The sequence below is a fragment of the Schistocerca piceifrons genome, chromosome 6, assembly GCF_021461385.2.
Source record: "Schistocerca piceifrons isolate TAMUIC-IGC-003096 chromosome 6, iqSchPice1.1, whole genome shotgun sequence".
Classification (NCBI taxonomy): domain Eukaryota; kingdom Metazoa; phylum Arthropoda; class Insecta; order Orthoptera; family Acrididae; genus Schistocerca; species Schistocerca piceifrons.
Genome location: NC_060143.1, coordinates 297,256,897 through 297,282,190, shown reverse-complemented (window position 1 = coordinate 297,282,190; position 25,294 = coordinate 297,256,897). Strand labels below are relative to the sequence as shown.

The 25,294-nt window shown below is 42.8% G+C and overlaps 1 protein-coding gene across 2 annotated transcripts in view; it reads right to left on the bottom strand.

Annotated features, from left to right (window-relative positions):
- The window catches only part of LOC124802505 (protein phosphatase 1 regulatory subunit 14C), a 546,015-nt gene that overhangs the window by 415,454 nt on the left and 105,267 nt on the right, over positions 1-25,294 (bottom strand). The window contains exon 3 of one of the 2 annotated variants that reach the window (XM_047263329.1): positions 18,283-18,321. The exons of the other annotated variant lie outside the window; for it this stretch is intronic. Coding sequence (XP_047119285.1) covers positions 18,283-18,321 — 39 coding nt within the window. The remainder of the gene's footprint in view (positions 1-18,282; positions 18,322-25,294) is intronic. 2 annotated transcript variants of the gene reach the window in all.

Below are 25,294 nucleotides of genomic sequence, written 5' to 3'. Positions count from 1 at the left end.
GTCACCAATGCATGGAAAAGACTATAGGAGTTTTCTACCAGATGACAAAGAGTACTGGGAATTTCGAAATTTCATATATCGTATCAGTCCGATTCGCGCACATTTTTCGTTGTTGGGTGACTAAACATGTCTCAAAAATATCCGCACAGTCTGAGACATACCTGGTATTTAGCCTGTTGTCACCCTTGATAAGATTACGTGTGTTTTGGTAGTATCTGCTATTATTTATTTTGTATTTAACTGGATTACAAAATTTTTATCCTATTTTGCTATAAGAATGGAATAAAGCGCAGAAAAGTTTTAGAACTATGAAATGTTACTTTTGATTGGTCTCGTTAGAGTAAAACAAGTGTTTATGAGTGGTATCGGCGTTTCGCGGAAGACCACGAAGAAGCTCATGATGGCGAGCGGCCAGGACACCCCAGCACATGATGAAATCGTGGAAAAGGAAAAGAAATTATCATCAATAGAAAAGTCGTTGATCACATTGGCGTATGACGTGGCTTATGCGATCAATGTTTTTCGAGTGTTTAAGGTGTCAAAGATGGACAGCAAAATAAGTTACAAAATTTATGAACTACGGAAAAAAAAAGCGACGAATGCAAGTTTGCTCATGGACTTCAAATGAAGCCAACAACGACGCAGTCCAAACACAATATTCGCCAGAAATGGTTCCGTGTGACTTTCTGTTACAAAAAAAACCTTAAAGTGCCTTCGTTTTACAAGCGTAGCTGAGATTAAAAACATCGCCGAAAGAGCTAATGCTATCCCAAAGATCGAGTTCCAGAAATGTTTCGGGGACTGGAAAAATGTGTCGGCATAAGTGATATGTAATGGGGACTATTTTCCTGTACACAAATAAATAAAATTCCTTCTTAAAGGTTGGTTGATTGGTTGGTTTGTTTGTAGAGGTGAAGGGACCAAACTACAAAGGCCATCAGTTCGTAATTCCACGACCATGAAACACCAACAAAGAAGAAAAACAAGCAACGGAGACGACAAGGAACGACACAGGACAAGAAAGACATAGACAAAGACCAGAAAAGAGGAATTAAAAAACACACAGTGTTACAGTGGTTGGCTGAGCACGGAAACAAATAAGGAAACGCCAACCGCCAAGAGACACACTAAAAACCCCAATCTAAAACCGTAGACCAAAGGCCAGACTCAACACAAAAAAAGAGACAAACCCTGAGATCGAGTGATAAAAGCCCCCTGCACGAATAACAAAAACTGACTCGGTCAATGTGGGAAGGCTTACATTGGCCGTTCGATTCGCACAGTTCATGACAGGTACGTGAAACATCGGCGTCATACGAGGCTACAACAGCCGGAAAAATCGGCAGTAGCAGACCACTGCTTAAATGAGGGACACGATATGAAATTGAACGAAACTGTGGCAATTGCCAACATTTCCGGTTTTTGGAACAGTGTCTATAAAGAGGCGATTGAAATTAGGTTGGCCAACAGAGACAATGGGTTTCCTTTTAGCAGGACGTGGAATCCTGTAATATCCCGCATCAAAATCGAATGTTCTTCGGTGCGGTCCTGAGTGCGATATATAGTTGCCGCCAGTGCTCTACTGGACGACGCCACCGCCCAGTCTTGGAGACAGCAACCGTCATGGGCGGCGCATGTGCCGTGTACTGACGGTGGCCTATATATGACGTCGATTTGCAGCCTAGCGTCAGTTCTCAGCGGGACTCACCAGCGAAGCAGCATTCTCCTGAAGATGGTGACCAGTTGGATTGCCGAAATATAGAGTCAAGTTGATTTTAGGATCCGGCAGCAAACCCGAAGAGACTTTCATGATATATATGCCAAATTTTATCATTCTTAATGCTTATCACGCTCTGTAACATTCCCACTAGCCCTTTGGCATTACATGAAGCTATCAATTAGGCGAAGAAAAACCAGCCACAGAGAAGCAGTCCGACACACTGACGGTCCTATCAGTCATCCAGTTCGAACAAGAGACCAGCACTACATAATATCCTTATGATCTCAAAGTTATTGACAGAGAGCGGGTATGTATTTGGACACCCCGTCTCATCCGAGTAAAGATCTTCTGCATGTATATTCTCAAATACACCATATGGTGTGTGGCAGAGTATGCTTTCGGTGCTGTCATTTCCTTTCATCCTCTGATTAGAAAGAAGGACTATCGGTAAGCCTATCAACGAGCTACAATTTCCCATTCGGAAATTTTGCTAGGGAAGAACGGCTTCGGTGAGCCTACCAATGAGCTGCAATTTCACAGTCGGGAATGGTGCTACGGAGGAACGACTACGACCGAGCCTACTTATGAGATGAATTCTCTGATTTTTCTCGTCGTAGTGATTTTACGGATGGGTGTAGGAGGAAGCAATTCTTGTCTGTCACTTCACTTCATAGAACGTAAGCCCGATGAACTTTAACTACCAGCCTCTCTCGTAATGTCTGCCACTGAAATTTGACATATGTATCAAACGCTCTCTCGCATATTGAACGAACCCTTGACGACACACGCATCTCTTCTTTGGTTCTTCTCCATATCTTCTATTAATAATCCCCGTTACGGGCACAGGGTACCTAGGAAATAATGAAAATGTAGCATTTCTTTTTAAGTCTGATTATTATGGTTTGAAGTATGCTTTGTCCGAAAATAAAATTATTTTGGACCACACCCTTATTTAAAGGTACCAGCTTGCAGAGTCGCTTGTTGCTTTGCAACTTTTCCTCTTTTTTTCTGTTGTTTTCAGTTTTCAACTATTAACGACAGTTGTCTTGCATTCATTTGTTTCCTATAGTAATTACGCAACGCGTATTTTTTTTATTTCTGAGCAAAGAGAAGCCAAGATCGAACTCCAAAATTGTCAAGAAAGGATCTGGAGGATCTGGAAGAAACAAAACAGTGAACATAGTGGAAACAATACTATTTCTGCGTATGGCATGGATACTATTGGGAAGGGGTTGATAGCAAGGAAAATCTTATCTCCCATTATGTACTTACCAAGTTCTCGTACAATAATTCAGAAATACAGGGTATACATAAAGTCCGGGAACACTTTCAATTATTTATTGCACTAGAACCAAACATTGTATAGATATCATACATATGCCATTTTTAACAGAAACCCTGCATTTTTTTTTTCAAGTATACCGCCACAGCGTAGTCTGTAATTTGCCGATAGGCAGCGCTAGTCGCAAACATGGCGAGTGCAGGTGCGGAGCGAGCCTTCAGTGTGTTGGAGTTCGGCAAAAACAAGTGTGCTGCAGCTGCTCAATGGATGTTTAGTACCAAGTACGGTTAGAAGCTACCAACAAGGACGACCATTTACCACTGGCACAACAAATTCATTACGACGGGCTGCTTGTGCCCGGCAAAGAGAAGCGGACGTCCCGGTGTGAGTGAAGTGAATGTGGATCGCGTACGAGACACATTCATGAGGAGTCTACCGGGTCACTAATGGTTTGCATATCGAAATTTTTTTTAAAAAAACTTTCTGAGTTTCTCTTCAATATGCAATATGTATGACATCTCAACAATGTTTAGTTGGCTCTGAGCACTATGGGACTTAACATCTATGGTCATCAGTCCCCTAGGACTTAGAACTACTTAAACCTAACTAACCTAAGGACATCACACAACACCCAGCCATCACGAGGCAGAGAAAATCCCTGACCCCGCCGGGAATCGAACCCGGGAACCCGGGCGTGGGAAGCGAGAACGCTACCGCACGACCACGAGATGCGGGCAATGTTTAGTTCTTGCGCAATAAATAATTGAAAGTGTTCCCGGACTTGTATGTTAAAATGTGTGTGAAATCTTATGGGACTTAACTGCTAAGGTCATCAGTCCCTAAACTTACACACTACTTAACCTAAATTATCCTAAGGACAAACACACACACCCATGCCCGAGAGAGGACTCGAACCTCCGCCGGGATCAGCCGCACTGTCCATGACTGCAGCTCCCGAGACCGCTGGGCTAATCCCGCGCGGCCCGGACTTTATGTACACCCTGTATAATTCTATACTTCATGCTGCTTGCTATTCAATTCCAGAGTTATCTATGACAAATGCAGTGAAAGAAGTTGTGAATTTACATGAAGAGTGCATAGTAGGAACGCATTAAAATCAATTATCCGTAACTTGTTTTTTATAGCCTAATGTACCTTTTCTATGAAACGATCTAACTCAGAGAAATGAAATACCAATACAGTTAATTGTCTTTGTACTCGAGCACGAAGTGACTTTTTTGCTTCTAGCTGTATTACAAAGGAACCTTCGACCTTTTTTGTTCACAAATTTGCCCGAGAACATTTTACATTATTGAAACATTTTTAAAAATTACAACTAGCCTTAAAATGAGAGATTCGTAGTAAATAGTGTAGATGTACGTTGAGAAATTCCAGTGTTGTACTTCCTAGAAAAAAGGTATATTGAAAACGGTCATTTTAACATGGCGGAGATACAAGGTACCCTGTCCGCTTAAGAGTGCTAGACTGACGAATGGTAACCAACAGTCGGTGGAGCGAGTGCTTCTGAATAAATGAATATATTGCAATAATTCACCGTGTTTAACTTTTCGCCTATTGTGCAGTTATAAACAGTAAACGAAAATGCAGCTTGTGCTGAATCGCGAAGATTCTGGCAAGGCTAACCGCTTTGCGCCTAGTGAAACAGTTTGGAAACGAGTCGCCCATCATCGGACACGAGGAGACAAATACTGGTGAACCAGAACGCAGGTATTAAACAAATTAGGAAGCGAGGACAGCTTCCCCTCGCCAATTCCGCACGACAGCTTCTAACAGGGCGTGAGTACCCTCGGGCGAGTGGCTGGGCTCGGATTAAAACGGCCGGCGCAGGCAGCGGGGTGCGACGGGGCCAAACTGCGCCTGACAGTTTCGCGCTTGGCCGCGCAGGATTATTACTCGGCGTCAATTTGGAGCCGCTGCGTAGTCCCGGGCCACGTAACCAGCCTGCGTGTCCGCAAGGTCTCCCGCCCACCTCAGCCCCCACACCAAATGACCCTCCGTTCCTCATCGACGATTATGACCTTTAGTGCCGTGTTGACATTAAGGGGCAGTCTTCGGACCTCGTAACTGTAAGGTCAGCACGCAATAAACAGCCTTCCACACCTGCTCTAGATGCTAGCTGATATTTAACAGTCGCCCACATCTCCCGTGACCAGCATCATAAAAGAATATACAAAACACGTTTATTCGGCTTCATATGGTCTTTATTGTGAGATCTTCAGTCCGAAAACTGGTTTGGTGTTACTCTGCACGTTAGACTCACCAGTGTGAGGTTCTTCATCTCTAGGTAACTATTGCAACCTGTACACATCTGAATACGCAAATTATATTCATCCCTTGGTCTCCCTCGACAGCCCCCACCCCTTTTTTTTCACGCTTCCCACCATTACCAAATTACGATTCCTTGATACCTCCGGATGCGTCCTATCGACTGATCCCTTCTTTTGGTCAGATGTACCATAAATTTCTATCTTTCCCCAATTCGATTCAATACCACCTTATTAGTTACATGTTCTACCTATTATCTTCAGCATTCTTCTATAGATGCCCATTGCAACACCTGCTTCTCGCCCACGTTTCATTTCCGTGCAAGGATAACTTTCAAATACCAACAGAAAAAGAATTTCGAACAGCTAATTTCATATTCGATATCACTTATTTCTGTTTTTCAGAAATTTTTTTCTTGCTAACAAGGAGACGGCACGACCGTGGGGTCGGGGATTTGTCCCAAATTTTGTGTGGTGAAAGAGGACCCTTAACACCTCACCTGGTTCAAATATTAGGACGCACTACCGGGAAAATCCCGGGAAAAATCGATCCAAAGTTACTTAGGTACCTTACAAATGTAGAATGTTAGTCTACTGCCGGGTCGCCGTCTGCCCTAGGTGTTCTGCCATTTTGCCGGCACGGTAGCTCAGTGTGCTCGGTCAGAGGGTTACATGCCCTCTGTAATAAAAAACCTGAGTTAATCGATCAACAATGAACTTCAATGGATGTCTTACGACGTCCGCCCCGAGCAGATGCAACAAACAAAATGAGATAAAAAAAAGGTGTTTAGGGCTCGGACTATTACGCCAGAGGTCTTGGGTTCGATTTCTCCTCCTGCTCCTTTTTTTTCCTGTTTCATTTTCTTTGGGTATTCCACCAATTATTCAGAAAGTTTCCCAAACCTACATTATATTTAACAAATTAGTTAAGTATTGAATACAAATTATTTTCTTTTGTCTAACAACACAGTTCATTGCGGTGGGTTTTCCATTTTTCATTGTAAAGTATATGAGGAGAAACATTGCCTTTTTAATCAGAATAAAAAAGTCGACTGGGAAACATTCAATTTTTATACATATAATAATTATAAACAAGAACCGCAGTGTAACTATCGTAAAAACAAACGAAGCAATAATTTTTGCGACTACTTGAGCAACATATAAAAGCGGATTTTTTATAATCACAGGGCATTTGCAATAAATCTGTACAAAAACATGCTCTATTAACATTTACGAAAATGTTTCGAGTTTCTGATAATTTTGAGGCAAACCAGGCATATTGAATCATGTCTCGGAATATTGATGGTGATTTATAGAATGAATTTTTTTAAAAATCTTCCCGGGAATTAATTTCACGATTCTCCTATAACAATGCGCTGCAATTTTGCAAGCAACAGAAGATTTAAAAAAGTGCCGGAGGAGGAATCGAACGCGAGACCTCTGGCGTAAAGGTGCGAGCGCTAACCATGTAGGTCAGACGGCGGTTCGGCAATGGACTAACATTTTATACTCGTAAGGCACATAAGAAACTTTGGATCGATTTTTCTCGGGATTTTCCGAGTAGTGCGTCCTAATATTTTAACCACGTGAGGTGTTAGGGGTCCTCTTTCACCACACAAAATTGCGGACAGATCCCCGACCCAACAGTAGTGCCGTCTCCTTGTAAGCCAGACTGCAGTTTAAGTGCTTTCTACTTCTACCGTCATGAGTTATTTTGTATCCAGAAATAAAAACTGATCTATTGCTTTTAGTGTCTGCCTTCCCGATGTAATTTTCTTTATATCCCATTATTTTAATTGGATCACATTCCAATACTCTTTTTTTAATGCTCCTTACAAGACACTACCAATTCTGTTCAATTGATTTCCCGACTCCTATACTTTATCTGACAGAATTACAATATAGGGTGAATCACCTAAAACTTGCACCGCAAATATTGCACGAACGGAAAGTGCTATTGGTGTGCGGTTTTCACGGACGGGATTGGTAGTCAGGGGTTCGTATTGTTAGCCAATCAATAGATTGTAATAATACTTAGAAAGCGTATTTTTGTGCAAACCTACACTTTAAAATGGAATAATGCCTATTGACATGAAAAACTAAAAGTAGGGTAAATTAGAATGTCAGTGATGTTTGTTGCAGGATTCTTTAAGTCCTTTCCAAATTTCTCCTCGGTTTCCTTTATTTTTTGCTGAATGTACAGATTACAAAAGCTTTATTCGGCTTCGGATTACTCTCCATTGGTCACAACACAGTTTTGGCAACGCTTATAAAACTTTTCTAAACTGTCAGCGAAGGTGCTTGTCGTATCAATGGAAGCGCTGCTGTCACGCGTCTTTGGACGTCCGGCTAAAAGTCGTCCTGCAGCATTCGCGAGGTACGCTCTTCAACTCTCGCATTATACGCAGTCAATAGTATTAGAGCGAATACTGGAATAATTAGACTAATTATTGTAAGAATGTCCGTCTCCATAGCTGAGCGGTCATAGCGGCTGACTGCCATGCAGGGAACCCGCGGTTGATTCCCGGTAGGGCTAGCGATTTTTTTTTTCTTTGGTAGGAAAACGGAGGAGCTATTCAACCGATTAGTAGCGTTTTTAATGTCAAGATATCCGACAGCAAGCGGGAGAGTTGTGTGCTGATCACATGCCTTCCATACAGCGTCCGACAATGTCATTGGCAGAGGATGACACGGCTGTCGGCGGGCTCAATTAGCCCGTGTAGGCCCAGAAAGCGGGGCTTTACCTTTTCTATACCTATGGTAAGCACAGTTGGCTAGGAGACCCAGCCTAATTGGAAAGTTTTTTCATTCCTTTTCGAGCTGTGTGGATTGTATGCTAAGAGTAACTGTCGAGTGTAGGTGACCATAGTGGTGTGGTGTCGTGTTTTGAGTTGGATGATGATGATGATGATGATGATGATAAGGGAGAGGGTGAAACCCAGTGCTGGCACACAGCCTATTCCTCTCGGATAGCACCAAGAAGGCCGCCAAGCTCAACATTGACGGACGGATCACTATCGTCAGTGTCACGTACCCTCACTTCCTGAGACAACGGGGTGAGGTCTGGAATTTAATCTGGGGAATTCGCGCGCAGTCTGGTGATCTGGAACTTCAGGCCACCAACTCTCCTCCTCATGTCAACCAAATACCGGCGGTGGAAAATTCTTCGACCATCAGGATTCATTCGAACTGGCTTACGTCAGAGCCGAGCGCTATAGCAAAAGGCGTGCGTTAGCGGGCGACGGGGGCGGGTGCAATAACTAGATGTTCCTGCTCATATGAAAACTGTCGGGCTGTCGTTCCCGTACACTTCCCCAATTACTTTAGATTCTGTATGTATATGTACGTCTGATTATGGAGAGAAGGCCGAAATACCGCCTTCAGTATTCCGAAATCGTTTTACCGCTGAAGATCGTAATGACAGATACTGAGATAACAGGTCGCGGAATAGAAAAGCAACTACAATCGCTTATAAGTGGAACGACACCGGAACCAGATGGAGTACCTGTAACATTCTACAAAGATTACGCGAAAGAATTGCTCCCCTTCTAGCAGCAATTTATCGTAGATCGCTCGAACAACGAAGGTTACCTTGCGACTGGAAAAAAAGCGCAGGTCACCCCCATTTACAAGAAGGGGCATAGCACAGATGCACACAATTATAGACCTATATCGTTGACGTCAATCTGTTGACGAACTATGGAATATGTTTTATGCTCAACAATTACACGTTTTCGGTGAATGAAAATCTCCTCTACAGAAATCAATATTGATTCTACAGACAGATATTTATTGCTTTAAGTGATTTCCTTCTACTAGACTATATAATTGCTTTACATTTTTTAAGTCGAACTTAATCCACATATTAAAGTCTCACAGAGGTGGCCATAAAGTTTATACAATTTTGAAGCATACATCTATCCAATTTATTATGAAAGTAGAAGATACACATAAGAAATAAACAATCATAGTTTCCTTCACAACACTAACAACAAATGAATGGAAATTGGTATACAGGTACTCACCGTCCTGTTGTGTTATTGTATTGTTAATATTTTGTCCAATCTCCATTCTTCCTAATAACCTCAAAAATCCTCTTCGGCGTTGATCTCGTTACGGTTTGTAGTTCTTGCAGTGAAATTATCGCCCACTCTTACTGTATAAGTTTTTTAGCCCACACACGGCCTTAAATTGCGTTAAACATGCCTTGCAAGCATAAACGAAAGGTTTTCCACGGAGTTCAAATCCAGACTACGTACAGGTCAGGTCGAGACACCGATATCTTTATCTACAAACCATTTTTTGTTATACAGAAACCTGCACAGATGAATTATTTTGTTGAAACATTACACTTTCGTCTCCTCGGTCCTCACACATTTTTATCAATTCTGTCTCTAGCATATCAGTGTACATGTTAAGAGATCACTCCGATGTACACCCAAGCAATGAGTGACGTATTTTTTGCGCAGAATGCTGCCCAAATCATAATAATTCCACCACCAAAATTTCTGCTCGTTCTTACCTGCTGCTCTGTTCTCGTATCACGGCAATCATATTGAAAGTCATCCGGCCGATCCAAATTTAACTTCTTCTCATCACTGCAGATCACTTTATCCCATTCTGAAGTCCATGACATACGTTGTTCAGCAAACTCCAATCTTACCCACCCAGGTTTAGATTATGGAGCAGGTTTCTGTTGTCGTTTCTTGAATGCAGGATGCTTTCATTTGACAAAATTTGTCATACACGTCTGGCAGTGTAAATCAGCAACAAGTTGAGAAGAATAACTGTTTTTGGGCCTTGCTTTACACAAAAGTAACCGCTCCGAAGCCTCAGATAATTTTGTAAAATGGTTCAAATGGCTCTGAGCACTATGGACTTAACTTCTGAGGTCATCAGTCCCCTAGAACTTAGAACTACTTAAACCTAATTAACCTAAGGATACAACACACATCCATACCCGAGGCAGGATTCGAACCTGCGACCGTAGCAGTCGCGCGTTCCGGACTGAAGCGCCTAGAAACGCTCGGCCACCGCGGCCGGCTGTTAATTTTCTACTTTGCCAATATTTTCCGTTTGGTCCATAACGATATTATAAATCACTGCACTTGAATGGTTCAACGTCTTGAAGATTTGACGGTTAGAAAGGTCCAGTTCCTTCTACGCATAGATTTTTGCTTCTTCATCACAAGATAACAGTTTTCCAACTGGCTATGTCACAATCATAGGGTATATAGGCCTGCAAGATACGCACTATTACTAATGATGAACGTTGCATCTGCAGTAAAGACACGTACGTACACACTAACACCGCACAGAGTCGACTGCCTTTTTTGTCGAGTTGCACCGTCTACCACCTGAGTCGTTGATGTCTTGCTATGTACAGTACTACTGACATCAAATTCTTTACCATTTGACTGCATTTGTCTGTATACTAGATTTCATAATATTGGATTATCACTGTGCGCAACTATTTCAACCGACTACGTTAATTTTCCTGCCTTATTATTGGTTTGCACTACTGCACCACGAGAAGTTTGTTAGTACAACTAGCACGAAGGCAATTCTGGTTACTACATAAAAGCGGACAACAGTGTCCTCATTTTTCGTACCAGCTTCCTGAACCCACAACGCGGTATCACAAACGTGGACAGATCCTCCGGAGAGAGCGCTCGACACACCACCAGACGGACATGCAAACTCTGCACCGATTGTGCCCGAGCTCTAGTCCCAATGCGGCGCGTCAAGTCTTGCTGCAGGTGGGAAGCTGCCACTGAAAGCGCGCGAGTGTCCGGTAGAGTTTCCGCGAGGGGGCTTCTACGAGAAATAGGCGGTATCCGGACGGGTCAGATACGAAATTGCGTAACAACGGCGCAACAGAGTCAATACTGTAAGCCGGCTCCATAGAAAGGCAGCAGTGGACGCAGCAGCCGGAACCGTGCCGACAGGGCGCGAAATGCGAGATAATGCCGGAGGAAACATCTGCCCGTCCCCTCTGCCTCTTACATTCCCCCCCCCCTCCTCCTCCTCCTCCTCCTCCTCCACTCACCCCCCCCCGCCCCCCCCCCCCCGGCCCATTTAAGCGCACGGCGGGTATTAACTGCGTTCTTTCGTTTCCTGCGGCCTTATCCTTTTCCCCCTTTCTCCGGCTTTCATTCTGTCCACTCTGCATCTATCTCATCAGAGGAGTCTACAGATAACGCAATGCGTATAGCTGGACGCACGAAATAAATCCTTTTACTATGTAACGTCGTTTGCTCCGACGAGTCGACATTTTATGAGATTAAAGCAGCCTTTTTTGGTGGGGAGGGGATGATGGGAGGGACGAACAAGGGTGTTACTTGGGGAATTAGGATTTTCCGCTACGCTCTAATATCTGTATGGGAATTACCGAATTCAGATTTTTCTGGAAAAACTACAACCATAACCTCGTCTGGTATCGGTTATCAGAAAAATTGAACGCCTAATGGCGCAAGACGACAGCAACCAATAACACATTCACGGTTGAATTTCATTAAATCCGACTGGGTAAGATATTCGTCGCTGGGTTCAAAGCTTCCATGAATCTACACGTCTTTCTCCGCTGGGCAAAATCGACAAATGCAAAAGTAACTTCGGTAGTACTACAGGGGAGTGATAAACGCCCGGTTCTGTTAATAATCTACACTGACGGAAAAAATCGCAACATCAAAAAATAATTAATATGGAGTGATTAAATTTCGGGAATACATTTGTCTAGGTAACATATTCAAGAGACTAACATTGCAAGATCACAGATTAATGTAAGCGCGAGATAAGGCATTGCAAATGTGAAATGGTGGTACATTAATAACCGGTGTAACCGTCACACTGTTAAATGCAAACATGCAATCGTGCATGCACTGTGCTGTACAGATGTCTGATCTCAGTTTGTGGGATAGAGTTCCATGACCGTTGCACTTGGTCAGTACACAGACAATTAAGCTGCTTGTGGATGACGCCGGAGTTGTCGTTTGGTGAAGCCTCGTATGTGCTCGACTGGCGACAGGTCCGGCGATGGTGATCGAGCCGGCCAGCGCAACATGAAGGCATTCGGAAGAGCATGTTGGGTTACAAAAGCGGCACGTCGGCGACCGTTATCTTGCTGCAAAACACCCCCTGGAGCGCTGTTCATGAATAGCCAGACTGATGAACAGTTTTGCAGTTACGGTGCGTGGGATAAACACGCGGGTGCTCCTGCTGTCATTCGAAATCGCAACCCAGACCATAATTCCAGGTGTAGGTCCAGTATGTATAGAACACAGTTTAATTGCAGGCCCTCAAACAAGCTCCTCCTAATAGTGGCGCAACCAGAGCTACTCTTGTGCGATTGGCGTTAAATTTCAACTGACATTACCTTTTAGATGTAGAAATATGTCTACCAACTTTCGTTTATGTCACACAACTCATTCTTGGTGATGTGATTTTTTTCCCCTTCAGTGTATTTTACTGAACGGTTGAAGTGGTGTACAGACGCAGCTGCAGGTTGCCTATCTAATGGCTCACTGGGACAACAAAAATTTGATTTTCAATCTTTCATTGAATTATTGGCCGAATTTAAAGATTTTGAATGCTGTCATAATCTACTCATTAAGGGATAACACCGTAAGTTAAAGGTTTAACACAATACATCAATGATTCAAGTTACAAACTATGTACAGGGATATGCCGTGAGGCTGCTTAACTCACGGGGCGTAAATTACCCAGACTGTGTTCCCGCAGTTCTTGAGAATGAAAGCACTTAGCAGCTTCCAGCCAACTATGCGTGTAATTTCAAACTTACAAGAAACTTTTTCTCGTTGACACCCACCACAAGATAATGTAAGGAAAAAAAAGTTAATCGCTTACTACATTCTCGCCGTTCAAGCAGTTCGGGTTCAGCATCAGGCATAACATTTTCTTCATTACTTCTTTACTATCCACTCCATTCGCAACACACTTTGCAGACAGTATCCACATTTATCACTTATGTATCAGCAAAATTATATCACTATATGATAAACGATGAGATGCGTGAGAAGCGAGCTGCTCGTAAAACGGAGCGCAAATTACAGACTACATTCATCCAGTGTTTGATAATGAAGATATTAGGGACTTTCAACAAACTTTAAACATAATTTCAAACCTTCTATAAACTTTTTCATTCGTCTGTGAGTGAATAATCACCAACTACGAAAAACAACAGAATTAGGGTGTTGCGTCTCCAGTCTCAAAGGTTTTTCATAGCTAATGCCAAATATTTAACACATTAACTCATCTGCAAAGTAATAAGACTTTCGAAGCTCTTTTTTATATGGGAGTTCGATTCTTTAAAGGATGGAGGATGGGGTTGGTGGTTTATAACTGGTCTAGCGATTATCGTCGGAAGCTCCGTGGGGCTACTAGCAGATAATTCTGCTGTCTATATGAATGTGCGACAACAGAAGACTGCATCAGAGAGTATAGGCAAATACCTTCAATTAGCTCAATTAAACTAATGATGAGAAGTGACTGGAAACAGTTACAACCGTAAAATACATAGCAGTAACCATCCGGGGTCACCTAGAGTTCATTCAATGGCCATACAAAACTAGCAGTTACACTGCATTATTAGGAACAAAACGAAGTCAAAGAATTTGGAAAAGAGGGTATACAAAACTGTAATTGAGAACATTGCTCTGTATGGTGCTCAACTGTGTGAAGTCTACAGGACCAATGAGAAGAAATTAAAGTCAATGGAAATTGAGTTTCGGAGACGAAGCTGTGAAGTAACAAGAAGTGAAAAAATAAGAAATGAAGTGCTACGACGGGAGCTACAAAAGATATTGTAGATACCATTGAAAATAAACGGTTAACATGTTACGGACATCTTAGAAGTACGCCAGAGGAAAGATGGTCCTCTGAAATGTGTAAAATGTGGCACTGAAGACCACAACAAAGAAAAAGACGAAGATCGCAGCTGCATTACAACGATGGTGTGAGGCGTGCGAAGCACGACAGGGTCATGGAAGAACGGACTGGAAGGATGGAAACTTGGATGCAAGACGTGCTGTATGGTGAAGAGCAGAAGAAGATAAAACTATCAGTACGAGAAGCACATGCCATACTGAAATTAACTGGAAAACTCCTGTGGAAGTGTAGTTCATCCACGAAGCAAGCGGCTTACAATGCGAGGAAGGGAGGGAGGGAGGGAGGGAAGATCCAACGAAGAGTGTCATGACATCGAGAGCGCTACGGAGGTGCACAACGAACTCCAGTAGCATATGCTGTAAGAAGCGCTTCGTGCATCACGGAGGTATTCACTGGTACTACTCTGAGAGCGGAAGTTCTCGGGAAAGACGTGCAAAGTATTACTTCCTTCCATATACGTCTCGAGAAATGACTTAAATGAGAAATTCCGAGAAATAAGAGCTTGTCGACACTTGTTCTTCCCAAGTAACATTCGCGAATGGATCACAAACTGTGCCAAAGCACTCTCCGGAACACACAGAAGTTACCTGCGGGACACTGGTGTACACCGTTTCCTTTACACTTATGAGCAGCGATTATCTAAAGTGCGTTGTGCGAAGTATTTAGAAACTTTCATTCACGGGGAACTACAAACAACTGCTTAGTTCTGCAATGTTCGCAGTAGAACTTCTGTGAAGTTTGGAAGGTAAGAGATGAGGTACTGGCGGAAGTAAAGCTGTTAGGACGGGCCGTGAATCGCGCTTGAGTAGCTCAGTTGGAAGAGCACTTACCCGCTAAATGCAAAGGTCCAGAGTTTGAGTCTCGATCCAGCAAACAGTTTTAATCTGGCAGGAAGTTACAAACAACATTACCAACCAACCCACATGGTTTAGAGGAGAAAGTAATATCCCACAGGGAACTGCTATGGTTAAGAGCAGAAAAGAACATTAATAGAGGAACCGTCAAGCACTTGTCATTTTGCCTCAGCTTTCAGACATTTAGTGCGATTTTAATTGCTTAATACATATAGAATATATATTTAAAAGTAGTCTCGACGATCTTTTATTATTGTTGAAAGTACAGCATAGGAGCTCACAAGGGTTACGCCTATGCGTATTGTAAAGAGTCCCACAATTTGTATGAAAATAATAATAGCACACGGGAGTATAGAGGGCGCTGTGGTTAGAATTTTACCAAGGCCAGGACACCAATAGGTTAAAGACTCAAATGTAATTTATAACTGTGATATAATTGTATAGTTTGATCTTCCTGTATTTAATTTGTAATCAATTTCGAATTTTCTTTTCATTTTTCCCTAAAAATTTGCTCTATTGTTTATTTACGCTTCATTACATTTATTGGTCAACCTCATTAATCAGCGAAAATGAAACTGAAAGTGACCTTCGATTAAGAAATTATTTCCGGAGTTCAGTCTTGTCAGTTATACTGCACCTACAAAACAATACAGACATATGCAATAGGATCATGCCGCAAAACAAAAACAATAATAAAATTTTCCAAATCGCAGGAGGGAACTTTCAGTTTAGAAATACGCCTTGACAATGCTGAAAGACTCATTTCGCCATTCGCGCGAAGTGGATTATAGAAATCAAGAAAAAACCTGAATCAGAGATTGTACACACAACATTTTTATAGATGTCCTTTTAATGTTCACAAATGAATCAAAGTTTAATCTGGTGACACTGACTCCCCCCCTCATTGCCTCCCCGTGCACGACATGGTAGGCTCGTGGCTTTGCTCAATGTTTCTCAGTGCCCTCTATTTGCAGCAGTTTCCACTTATCGTCTGACCTCACTGCGGTCATATACCCACGGAGATCCCAGATTGGCTTCTAATACCGCATTATCTCTGCTTGTCCTCGGCCTTCGACTACCTGGCAGAGAAATACCTCTGTTAGCAGTTCAGCTGCCGCGATAACATCAGATTATCCTACGCTTCGTAGCAAAGTGCTCTGTCACAGCTTCCTGGTTCTTCATTCCTTCGAATATTTATATCCGACACTGGATACTGCCGTCGATGAGTTTAAAACGAGCGTTGGCAGAACAGACACTTCACTCAAAGGAGGGAAGATGAACATTAGGGTTTCAGGTCCAGTCTGCGACAAGGAACACACACAGCAAGCCACATTATGGTGTTTGGCGGTGGGAACTTTCTGTAGCACAGTCAGTTCCTTTCCATTTTCAGTCACAAATGGTTCGCAGGAAGAAAGATTGCTGGCAAGCCTCCGAGTCAGCTCGAAGCCCTCTAGTTTTACCTTCATGGCTTTTTCGCGATACACACGCAAGAGGAAGCAATATAATGGTTGACATGTGCGCTCTGATATTTCTACAGTATGGTACACCTTGTTGCACAGTTTGCTACTGGAGCTGGCTGGGTATCTCCGTGACACTTTCGCGCTTTGAACTTTAACGAAATGCGCTGCTCTTCGTCGAATCTTTTCTGTTAATCATATCTGGTAAAACTCCCAGTGGGACGAACAATACTCAAGCACCTGTCAAATGAGACTTTTGCACCTTCGTGTATTTGCTATGCTTCCTGAGAATCTCCCAACGAATCTCCGTATGGGATCTGCGTTTCCTAACAATTTTGTGTATTCGTTCCACTTTGAATCCCCCGTACACATACTCCCAGATATTTAATGGACGTGTCTGGTTCCAGTGATTGTTTGGCGATCATGTAATCATAGAATTATACGTCTTTCTGTCTATTTATCCGGGAATAGTTACATTTGTGTATGTTGAGGGTCAACTGCGAATTCCCTCACCAATGTGGATCCTCTGCAGATACTCCTCCACTTCGGTATCATTTTCTAGCTTTTCAACTTCTCTGTATTCAACAGCATTGTCCACGTTAAATTTTATCGAACTTCCTACGTTATTATCTAGGTCGTTTGGGGTAGTCCAAAGTTACTTTCACATCTGATGTAATCCCGAGATTGGCCCAGAATGGGAAAGGGTATCTCCTGTGCACGTTTAAAGGGAACCGTATCAACATTTGCCTGAAGGCAGTGGACACCTAAGTATGGGGATTTGATCGCGACACAACCAGAACGATGTGACACTGATGCATAGTGAGAAGCACATGTGATTTTCGGGTTCGGAATGCTGCCAACATCTTTGTCCTCAAGCAGTTGCAAGTTACAACGTAACAGAGCCACTTTAGTTGCTACCGTAACGTATCACTGATGCTTGCCACTAAAATCAACTAAGTAAAAGGTGCCTTCCAGCTGCTGCTGCTGCTGCTGTGGTAATGATTTTTTTATTCGTCGAAACAAATAGTGGAGTAAGTAAAACCTTTCTGACTGATGCAAAATTAGATGGATTTTTCTTATTAAATAAAATTGGGTTTTTCTTTCTTCAACCGCATTTTGTGGAATTCAATGCGCACTTTTTTTTCCCTCGCAGCGTCCTCGCGGGAAACCATTTTCATCAGTTATATGCAGCTTCAAAAATCACCAAACGACTTTGCATTCAGTCCAGTAAATTACACCATCTTTCCAGTTAAATTGCTTACCGATAAGGTAATCTTTCTTGATGTCACTGTAGAAAATTACCGATTACTGATAATTTCTGTTCTGCCACGCACCAACGTTTCCGCACATTAGCCTTTCCACAGAGGCCAAATTTTGCCTGTATCTATTGCATTATGACGCCATACGCAGCAGTTATGTGCTATTAAAAGCTCATCCAATATCACACTAGGAACAAGCAGCTGTTTCCAGCTAACCATAAGGAGCCAGCCAGGAACTGAAGTTAGTAAACGATATTTTTTCATATTTATGTATTTACTTCTTGAATTGGTTCGATAGCGTCCTCACGAGTCACACTCTTAACAGTCGTAAGGCACATACCTGCGAGGAAAAAAATAATAGCAATAAAAACATTGCACATATACGAGGAGACATCAACCACAAACCAGAAGCAGGAGACCCAGTAACCATAACGTTTTACCAACATAAGCTTGGGACATTCACTGTACGATTCACGTACGTTTGACACATTGAGACGTTTAGTGCCCAAGTTACTTACAACAGCGCTCTCCGATGAACTGCCTGCACTCTCGTCTTCCTGAAATCAAAACTTCTAGTGAAAATTCGAAACTCAAGTAAGATTATTTCTTTTAGCAGTACTATAAATATTTTTGATCAGACATTATTGTAATTAGAGAAAAAGCCTCATTTTTCCTCATAAAATTCGTAGTTGACCAATGGCCAACGCCCGCATTGTAAACTGAAGGTCCTTTATCGGAAAAAAATGAGCTGTCGAATTTCTAACGATGTTGCTGCTTGAACAAAAATGGCTATTATGTGTGCTATAAGACTTTTCATACACTGTAAGCTGGAGTAACAGAGAAAAGCATTGCGAAGTTGCTGTGTTAGCGTTCTGTTACTAGACAGTGATAAATATGCTTACAAACTAACGAGATACCGAAAAAAAAGTTTGAGCTAGTTCCTGGTCGATGTTGCGTTACTAATTGACATGCGTCACTGCAGCATGAGTTTGACCGAGCTATATAACTTATCAAATACAGTTGCCACGTTGCTAGCTTGTGTTTTTAATTAATGTAGGTCACCTAACAGTTTGAAGTAACGAACTGCGTTCTTTTCAATTTTAAACGTGCTACTCCTGGGGCACAAAAATTTATCAGCGAAACCACACTCACTACGGATGTGTCGATTTGAAACTAATGAAGGGCACCAAAAGATAAGCTGCAACGGGAATGGATAAACACACGCGCAGAACTGGATTACGATCACTGTGTGTCCGGAAACGAGTACTTTCTAAGGAAAAACAGCGAAATTTCCATCAACGTTAGTTTTCATTTAGCCAAATAAAATAATAAAAAAGGAAATAGGTATGTATTGCTAAATGATTACTCAAACAGCCACAAGTTACGGTGATTACTGAGAACTGCGACAAAGTGGTGAATAAAGCAAACTAATTTTCCCTCGAATTTCGTTGAAATTAGAACGAATCAGCTTCTGCGAACAGCAACGCCTGGAAACGGGTTAATTCTACTTTAATTAGATTCTGATATGAAACAGAGTACATATCTCAATCTGCAGACAAATTATTAATTCCCAGAAACACAGCTCAGAATAGAATTAATCTCTCTCTAACGAAGCATTATATCCGGCGACAACTACCGAAGCCAGCGGTGCTGACAAATCGTTCATTAGCGCGACAGACGAAGAGAGATCGAAACTAAAACAATAATTAGCACGATGAAAGGCTGCGGCGGTTTCTGTTTGTAGGCAGCCTTTTATTCTGCTAAATAAAAGTCCAATTGCCCGTGAGTGGAAGAATATCAAAAGGCCTCTCATACCCAATGTTTAACGTTCCGCGATCACAGCAAATCACACAGTTTATAAATAGATACTGCTGATATTGTCGTGTTACGTATCGGCTAACTACCGCTTTCTCTAACAACTGGCATCCAATGAAGGTGATGTCTTACCGCATTTAAATCAAGTTAGGAAGGTGCCTTAAAATTAACCTGCGCGGAAGGCATTCCCTACAAATGTTAAGTAATTTCGGCCTCTTTCTTGTTTCTGGAACACAAAAAAATCGGAAACAGGTTTTTCTGTTGGTTTTAATTCATAGCTTAATTGTCTAATATAATAAATCTAGTATCACAATACACAAAACAGATTCTTCGTTGGCGGCCCGCTGGAATTTGATACAATACACGAACAACGGCTCTAAAGCGAATTGGCGGCGAACACTGTTTCCATATGAAATACACGCTTAAAAGAAGTACGCAGCACGAAGGAATTATTCGAATGGGGCGGAAATTGGTAGAACTGGATGTCCCCCGAGCGATATCGTGCCTCCTTGTGTCCAACTGGCGCCTTAGATCGTCAAAATAAGGAGCTGGTGCGAGGACCCCGGCCATAATGCTCCAAACATTCTCAACTGGGGAAAGATCCGGCCACCTTGATGCCCAAGGCAGGATCTGGTAGTTACGAAGACGAGCGGCAGGAACCCTCGCCACTATGAGAGGACATTATCTTGCTGAAATATAAGCCCAGCATGGTTTGCCATGAAGAGCGACAAAACGAAGTGTAGAATGTCACTGACGTGGCGATGTGCTGTAAAGGTGCCGCGGATGAGAATCAAAGGGATCCTGCTGTGAAATGGAATGGTACCCAATCATTCCTGGTTGACGGGGCGTATGGTGGGTGACAATCAGGCTGGCGCCCCACTCCTCTCTCAGGCGTATCCTGAGACGGCTTCGCTGGTCAACGGTGTTCAGTTCGGGGTGGGACTCATCACAGAAGACAATTGCAGACCGGAGACTTGTCTGGATACGCCCCCTGACTGTCGCCCTTCATACGGCCCGATATCTAGTAGTGATGGTCTGTGGCGCTAGTTCAATCCACAGCCCTTTGGTTGTCATCCACGGCACCTTTACAGTGATGTAGTACGTCGACGATATACTACGCCCTGTTTTGTTGCACTTTATGGCAAGCCATCCTGGGTTTAAATTTGGGCCAGGTAGTGTCTGCCCACACACGGCGAGAATTTCCAGTGCTTGGACGCAGTGGTTAACACAGTGGACTCGCATTCGGGAGGACGACGGTTCAAACCCGAATCCGGCCATCCTGATTTGGATTTTCCTAAATCTCTTCAGGCAAATGCCGGGATGGTTCCTTTGAAAGGGAACGGCCAACGTCCTTCCCCATCCTCCTCTACTCCTGTGGGACAGATGACCTCGCTGTTTGGTCCCCTCCCCCATATCAACCAACCAACCAGTCTACTGTTCATCTTCGTGCTTGCCAAACCTTATCTTGATCAGCAAGGCCACCGGATGTCTCTCTAATTGAGAACGTTTGGAGCATTATGAGCAGGGCCCTCCAATCAGCTCGGGATTTTGATGATCCAACGTGCCAGTTGGACAGAATCTGACATAGTAACCCTCAGAAGGGCATACAATAACTCTGTCATCAATGCCGAAGCCATATAACTGCTTGCATCAGGGCCAGTGGTGGACCAATGAGTTACTGACTTGCACAATTTGTAAAGCTCTTTCTCTTGAATAAATAATACATGGTGAACATAAAGTCCGGGAACACTTTCAATTATTTATTGCACAGGAACTAAACATTGTACAGGTATCATACGTATGTCATTTTTAAGAGAAACTCTGGAAGTTTTTTTTCATGTATACCGCTACAGCGTAGTTTGGTAATTTGCCGATGGTCAGCGCTGGTCGCAAACATGGGGCCCGTGCTATAGAAGGGGACAGCTGTTCCAAGAAATGGCCTCCCCGGTCACCAGATCTCACTCCGTGTGACTTTTTTCTGTGGGGACACATTAAAGATCTGGTGTATGTACCGCCTCTATCACGTGATGTAGCAGAGCTCCGGGAGAGAACACGGAAAGCGACTGCCACAGTCGACAATGCCATGCTGGGACGGGTAGGGCAAGTATTCGATTACAATTTCGACGTCTGTCGGGTCACTCATGGTTCCAATATCTAATGTTTGTAAAAAAAACACACCTTTCAGAGTTTCTCTTCAAAATGCAATATGTATGACATCTGTACAATGTTCAGTTCTTGTGCAATAAATAATTGAAAGTTTCCCGGGCTTTATGTACGCCCTCTAAAATTTTTCTCAAATTAATCATTTGTTTGGCTACCGATTTCCGTCTCATTCGGATAATTCCTTTGTGGTGCGTCGCTTTTTCTGAGTATATATGTATTACATACAAATTTACAGTTTAGAATTTTTTCCCAACTCCATCACTTATTTCACGTCTGTCAGAAAGTTGCGCACATGAAAAGCGCTAAGGTTCGCAGCCTCCTAATGGCCGAGCAGGACAATTCGAATGTTCGAGGAGGGCAACGGCATATGTCCTCCAACAGGATAATTTTTACTACGGCACTGTGATGTTTAAACCAGTCTTCTTGTTGAGGACAGTTTTATCCTACTAATTAACATGTGGTAGGCTGCCAACCATCGGTTTTTTGCACGTTATAGGGTGCTCAAAAAGAAACTGATTCAGAAAATGTTCATACGGCTGACGCGAAACTGATCCTTGTTAATGAACAGGACAATACTGGAAATCGTGATTTCAACGCACCAGTCGGTTGCTATCACGTGTCTGCGCATGCGCTTCCGCCGCATGCTGTGTTGATATGTCTGAGTGACAGAAGAGCAGACATGTATAGTGACCAGTTTAATGCAACACAAACTGGTGTTCACGTTATAACTGAATGTTTTGCCAACCGATACGGTGTAAGATGGGTTAATGATGCCACATTGGCATCAAATTTCGTCACAATTCTGCGCTAGAGTCGTCTCATTACCCACATTTCACCTCTACTTTTGACGCTTCTGCGATGGAAGTCAGAAATGCGACGCCCAGCGTTGAAGTCACGCTGATTTCTTATTGGTGACGATTGGCTGAACATTTCAGGTTCGCCGCCGCTCAGAATCTACATCCAGGGGATGGCATACACGGCGTCAATGGAACCCCTCCTTTCCTTGGGGCGCGGATTCCCGTACATTTCGCCGTGGCAAGAGTCAGTTTGCTGTGCGATAAGCAAAGACACGACATTCTCGACAAAGTTCAACTCTGCTGCCATCTCCGGGGTATTTCAACCCTACGGTAAGGACACGTGGGAGTGCAATCCCACTGAATGAGTGTCGCGCGACCGAAATTTTTGCTGTGGTGTACCGGGTGCAACCGCCAGGGACCGATCAATCCAATTCGACGAAGTTTTAACGTCTTCCGAAGCAGCAAAGGATGTTTCTGCTTTTTTCAGGCCTCCTGCCTCGCGCTCTCCTGCAGCGTAATCACGAGGTGAGGATGCAACATTGTCACGTGCATGAATAAAACGGCAAAGGTCCCTCTAAGACCTCCAGTTCGACAACAGCCCCAGTGCCACCCACGCACCTTTGTTCAGCACTTTAAAAACGCGCCTGTACAGACACTTCGACACCTATTCAGCTGAGTGCCGCCCCGTTGCTCTTCTAACGCCTACTTGCAGACATTGATAAGGGGCTCCATATAATTTCATGGGCATTTCCCTACTATTTGGATATCATGAGCGCGTAAATCATTTGCGCGCAATATCATCAGAGACGCTGTGTCGCCTGGAGGCTTGCTTGGACCATCTCTGCTTGTAAGATTCGAGGGAGATGACGCGCACTTTCAATCCTGAGATGAGGAGAGACGGTAGTCGGCAGTGGTGTGTCAAGGGTAGTAGTAAGGAATAGGCCGAGTGGTACGGTTGCAATTATATTTTGAGGAAGTGGAACATGTTGATTTACTGATTAATTAAATGAGATGGAGGAAGAGAGTGAAGCATTTTGAGAAGAATATTTTACTATGATTATTTTGATGAATAGCAGAAGAGGATTTAGTTTAAGGTAATTGATTTCAGATTTATTACTTTATTGCGGCAGCTTGTCGTTGCGCATTCTTGGTTCAGACATCCAGAGACTTGAGTATTGCCAAAGATAAATAGTCAAGTATAATTTTCAATTGGAATTTTGGACAGGAGTAACTGTTGAATATTTAATGCCATTTTTACGAGTTGTATTATTTTTCAAAAGATCTCATTTGATGTTAAAAACAACTAACGTTTGTCCACTCAAGAAATGTATTTTTTGTGTATTAATGTGTGTGCAATATTTTTTGTGTGTATTTATGTTTGTGAGGCAAAGAAAGAAATAATTTTTCAACACACAACTTTTCTAATCAGAAAACTAATTACATTTGATGTTATAATTTATCCCATGTCACTGTAAACATCCAAAGTCTCTTTCAAAACAAGAGCTGTGTCACGGTGTTTTCATTGTGCAACAAGTAAGCCAAAATTAAATAATAATAAAAGGGAACATTGAGTTTTTCCAGGATCACTTTATCAGTGTAAAAGTTTAATGATTGACAGTGTTGAATTAAAAGAGTGTTCTTGCTATTACGAAAGTTTAAACAAACAGGGAACCAGCGAGGCACTTTCAAGTTACTTTCTCGCACTCAAATTTTGCAACGCGATCTCGCAGTCGAATTCTTATGATCAAAGTTTACGTTATCCTCTGTCGAAAGTTTGCGAGAGCTTAAAGGGCAAAAGTTGTAATAAATAACCACAATCATATTACCTTTATTAAGGTATCAAAGGGGTTGTCTGCGTGAAGCGAATTAAGGAAAGAAATTAGGACAGTCCTGAGCCATAAGGGAATAGTTAATTTGGTAATGGAAGGAACTGTGGTGGATAAAAAAGTGTAGATGAATTTTCAAATGGATGTAGGCTGCAGTAGTCAGGCATCATACACACAGAGGTTAAACCAATGAAGAGCACGCTGACATGCACTTCATGTGTGGCAAAGCGAATGGCAGTGACCTTGAGGCTGTATGTTTGTACGAAGAATCTTTTCTCCGCAGCCAGCCCGACAGGCGCACATTTAGTCAGTCAGTCAGTTACTTCAGCGCCTTAGAGAAACCGGGAGTTTCGCACACCATGTACGAGAAGATCGACCTAGATCCATAACACCTCATGCTCAGGAAAGGGTGTTACGCATTGTACACGAACGTCCGAGTACTTCAACAAGCAGAGCCGCTACCCAAGGTCACAGCAGTGTGTGGCGGATTTAACATAGGCAAATACTCTATCCGTATCATCCCCAGCGAGTGCAAGCCTTCAATGCAGACTTCCCTCCTAGAGAGAATTTCTGCCTGTGGGTGCAACAACAGTGTACCCTGAATCTCCTGTTTGTAATCATGAGGCTGGATTTTCCCGTGATGGTGTTTTTAACTAACATAACTGTCACATTTGGGCCGATGTCAATCCTAATGCAATACACGTATCATGATATCAGCAGTGTTATTCACTGAATGTCTGTGCAGGACTGCTCAGAGATCGCATAACTGGACCACACTTCCTACCACAGAGATTAACTGCACACCACTACATGCGATTTCTGCGGACTGTACTTCCAAATGTACATGATGATGTCCCACTGAACTAACGCCTGAACATGTGGTTCATGCACGACAATGCTCCACCACATTTCCATTAAAGAGTGAGCTA